Below are 5,000 nucleotides of genomic sequence, written 5' to 3'. Positions count from 1 at the left end.
AGAGAGTGGAAATTCCTTAATGAGGTAGTTATTTAGACCTAGAATTGCAAGCGCTGCAAGGGACGAGCGGGTGTGAAGGCCCTGGTATCCTGAGGAGAAGTGGCTGTGGATTCCTAGTGTGGACCTCTTTTCTCTTGGTGGATAGCGGAGATGAAAGTAGAGTGCATGTAAGTAGAGTTAACTGAAAGCTCTTGCGTGGGGGGGGGGGGGGTTGTCAATCACGTTATTTTACAGATGATTTTAGCTATGCAATATGTTCAAACAAGAACATATACGCAAAGATACATGCACACACACATACACACACACACACACAAACACACACACACACATATATATATACATATGTATATAAATAGATAAAATGGAAGGCAGATAGATAGAAAGATATATAGATAGAGAGACAAACAGGCGAATAAATAGCTAGATGGTTAGATAGACAGCCAGATAGAACTATGAGAAAGGAAAGGAAATATATATAGTAATCATAAAAATAACACTTCCGCAGCCTTTAGTCTGACTTTTTTTTATCAATCTTTTACTTGAGATATCTTAATTATCCTCATCAGCTGTTGATATCACATGTCCGTACTCTGAAGCAGAATATTAATTTGCATTATTGTTATTTTATTTCAATTAGCGCTATCTCCTATGCTCAAGGGCAGGTCTCTTTCTTGAGATCAGTGTAATATCCTACCTACGTTATACCGCTATGTTTATGTGGTATTTGTATCACAGGATAATAAACACACAAGGGGAGGACTAATCTACTGAAGTAAAACTGGGTCAGCTATGATTTGCTTAGTTAAAGTGAGGTCAGCTGGAGTTCAGCAAGATAAAAAAGGTCAGCTAGAGCTCAGTAAGTTAAACTGAGGTCAACTGTAGTTCAGTAAGTTAAAATTGGTCAGCTGGAGATCAGTAAGTTAAAGTTAGGTCAGCTGGAGCCCAGTAAGTTAAAGTGAGGTCAGCTGGAGCTCAGTAAGTCAAAATTGGTCAGCTGGAGATCAGTAAGTTTAAGTTAGGTCAGCTGGAGCTCAATACATCTAAGTTGGGCCAACGGGTTCACAACACGTCCAAGGAAGGCCAGTCGTATTCAGTAAGCAAAATTTAAGCCAGCTGGAGTACAAAAGAGTAAGGTCATTGGGACTTCATAGTTCGGTCAGCTGTTCTGTAGTTTAAATTCGAGGCCAGAGCAGCTGTCGTTCAATTAATCCGGATATTACTACAAACTATAGAGATAAGTGTAATTGTAATAAAGGGAAATAATGGTGGCGATGACGATAACGAGAGAATAATGACAATAGTGGAATTAGTATTGATAATAATAACAATGCTAATAATGCCGATCGTAATGACTCTGATGGTAATATTTACAATAACTGAAATAAAATTACATGAAAGCGAATATCTTTAAGACGATGATATTGATAATAATACTATTAATACGAATGACGATAATGAAGATAATAGTGGTAATGACACTAATAATAATAGAAAGGATGATAATGATGATGATGATAATAATACTGATAATAATAATAACAGCAATAGTAATAGGAGTAATAATAATAATAAGAATGATAATGATAATAATGACAATAATTAAGATAATGATGACAATAATAATAATGACAATAATAAAGATAATTATAATAATGATAATCAATATCATAATAATAATAATAGTAAAAAATAATAATAGTAATAACAATAGTAATAGTAGTAGTAATAATAATAATAATAGTAATAGTAGTAATAATAACAATAATATTAATATAGAAATAATAATAATAGTAATAATGATAATATTTTTTGTTATCATAATAATTTTTGCATTATAACAACAACAACGATAATAATAATAATTATCATTAGTGTTACTATTATTATAATGCAATAATTATTATGGTAATGGAAATTATAATAATAATGATAATGATTATAAGGAAAATGATAACAATAATAATAACAGTATTAATAAAAGTGATGATGATTATGATAATAATAATAATAATGATAATAATGATAATAATGATAATAATAATAACAATGCTACTACAAGCGAAAATAACAATGATAATAATAATATTTATGATCATAACAACAACAATAGCAACAATAACAACAATGATAATATTAGTAATAATAATAACAATAATGATTATGACAATAAAGAATAATGATAATATTGATAATAATAATAAAAAATAATGGTAATGATAATTATGAATTTAATAATAATAATAATGATAATAATAATAGTAAAGATAATGATGATGATAATAATTATAATGAAAATAACAATAATGATAATAATAATAATAATAATAATAATAATAATAATAACAATAATAATAATAACAATTATAATAACAATAATAATAATAATGACAATGATAAGAACAACAACAATAATAATGATAGATATAACAATAATATTAAAAATACTACTACTACTACTAGTAATATTAATACTAATAACAATAATAACAATAGTAATGATATTGATAATGATAATAGTATTGATGATGATGATGATAATAATAATAATAATAATAATAATAATTATAATAATAATAATAATAACAATAATACTAATAATAAGGATCACAACAACAAAAACTACAATAATAAAAGTGAAAATAGTAATAATAATAATAATGATAATAACAATAATAATAATAATAATAATGATAATAATAATAATAATAATAATGGTAATAACAATAGTACTTCTACTAATATATTTATCATAATCATTAATAATAACAACAACAACAATAATGATGATAGGTATAATAATGATAATAATAATAATACTGTTACTACTGCTACTACTATTAATACTAATATCAATAGTAATGATATTGATAATGATAATAATAATGATAGTAATATAATATATTGTGATAATAATAATAATGATTATAATAATTATAATAATAATTATGATAATGATAATAATAATGATAATAATAATAACAACAATAATAATAGTGATGATTATGATGATGACAATAATAATTACAATAATAATGATAATTATAAGACAGGTGATAATGATAATGATAATAATAATGATAACAATAGTAGTAATATCAACAGTAATAATAATAATAAAAATAGTGATAATAGCAATAACAATGATAATAACAATAACAACAACAACAATAATAATAACAACAATAATAATGATAATAATAATAATTATAATAATAATAACAATAATAATAATTACAATAACAGTAACGTCAATAATGACGACAACATAAATGATTATGATAATGATAATACTGATTACGATTATGTTGAGCATAAGAAGGTATACTAATAATATTAACCATAGAATAAAAATAAAAATACTCATACAACAGATTCCAGCTTTAACCAGTCGGCAAGGATGTCAAGAATACATGCCATGCCCGATGTAATAAAAGTTTATTTATTGTAACTACACATAGATGACTCTACGAGTGCTTAGTCAGCAAGGAGTCAGTTATTAGTCCTACCTATCTCACCTGTTTACCCTTTTCCTTGACTTTTGGAAAGGGTTTTTTGAATTATTTCATTGTCTTAAATATTACCAAGATATTTAATAACAATTTAATAAATATAACATCAAGAGCAATAATAACAGTATTCATTGCATTAAAAAGAAAACACTTTTTCCCGACAATTCAAGGAATGGTGAAATCAGGATCGGTCACTAGGGCCAACTGATAGACTCCTTACCGGCTGAGCACACGTGAAGCCATCATATGCTACGATAACATCCGAGGAACAGGTTTTGACAGCACTGCACTTCCATGGATCTTGCAAAATGAACCTCAACAATGAATCTGTTTTCGACTGGCCGTTTGTGCTGGACTAAGCGATAACACTGGATGGTGTATGCAGTAGTTGGGACTTAATGTAAACCTTTGTGAATGTGTTTTATTCAAAGAAAAAAATGGTGTCTACAGGGACAAAGAACCATTGGTGCATCTAGTATAAAACAATGAAATCTTTCTTATCCAAACATTTAGAAAAAAAGGGTTAATTAGCACCTTTTCAACGACACGCTTCGTAAAGAGGACGGGAATCTAAACATCTTCAGGGAATTCACCGAGTTAGAAAATAACATTTGTCTCTCATGAGCCAACGTGTCCGAGTCGAGGAAACAGACACAAAGGAGGGACTGAGGCGTGAAAAATGGGGGACGAGACACCCATATATAAGGAGGCTTACAGGTATCCAGTCTCACTGCATCTTCTACACTGATCCTGATAACACAATTTTAGAATATCATAAGCCTTCAAGTAGGAATGTTTAAGATTTTTCATCCTGTGGATATCAAAATGGTTTTAAAGCGTTTTCTTTATATAAAAGGATTGTTTGCACATTAATATCTTTATTTTTTAGGATGCGCAGTATTGCTGTGATCGTCCTGTTGGTAGCGGTGGCTATGGGGCTTCAGGCAACAGCAACCCAGAGAAATCTTAGGTACTCCGAACGCGAGGTAAGTTTTAAACTTTAAGTGGTAAAGCTTCTGAAAATAAACAGTTTTTTTTTCTCGTTTTAAGAAATTTACGCATCAAGAACAAGCCCCCAGAATCTAAGACTCTAATTTAAAGTGATTTTGAAAGCCGTAATACATACTACTCTGTAATGAAACCATCAGGCGGTGTCCGAGTTGGCGGCGCAGATCCTGCGCGTGGCTCAGGGACCCTCGGCCTTCGTCGCGGGCCCTCACAAGCGCAACTCGGAGCTGATCAACTCCCTCCTGGGGATCCCCAAGGTCATGACCGACGCCGGAAGGAGATAGACAATGAGGGGAAATTTACTGTAGAATGTTAGAAGTCTGTGGATTTTAGCATCGTCCAATCAATGTTCTACGATAATAATAACGATAAGGATAATGATAATAATAGGGATATTGATAATGACCCCAGTGGCAAACAGAAATATTATTAGTTATGATAATGATCAAAATGATAACATTTATGGCATGCATATCAGTG

General features: G+C 29.7%; 1 protein-coding gene across 1 annotated transcript; it reads left to right on the top strand.

Annotated features, from left to right (window-relative positions):
- The first annotated feature begins 4,402 nt into the window (after window positions 1-4,402).
- LOC125033676 (pigment-dispersing hormone type 1-like) lies at window positions 4,403-4,870 on the top strand. The gene is made up of 2 exons (XM_047625380.1): window positions 4,403-4,498; window positions 4,661-4,870. Exons 1-2 carry the CDS (start codon window positions 4,403-4,405, stop codon window positions 4,802-4,804), a joined length of 240 nt encoding a protein of 79 aa, XP_047481336.1. The 3' UTR covers window positions 4,805-4,870.
- Window positions 4,871-5,000: the final 130 nt, after the last annotated feature.

The sequence above is a fragment of the Penaeus chinensis genome, chromosome 16 (genome assembly GCF_019202785.1).
Source record: "Penaeus chinensis breed Huanghai No. 1 chromosome 16, ASM1920278v2, whole genome shotgun sequence".
Lineage (NCBI taxonomy): Eukaryota > Metazoa > Arthropoda > Malacostraca > Decapoda > Penaeidae > Penaeus > Penaeus chinensis.
This window is presented reverse-complemented; position numbering and strand designations above follow the sequence as displayed.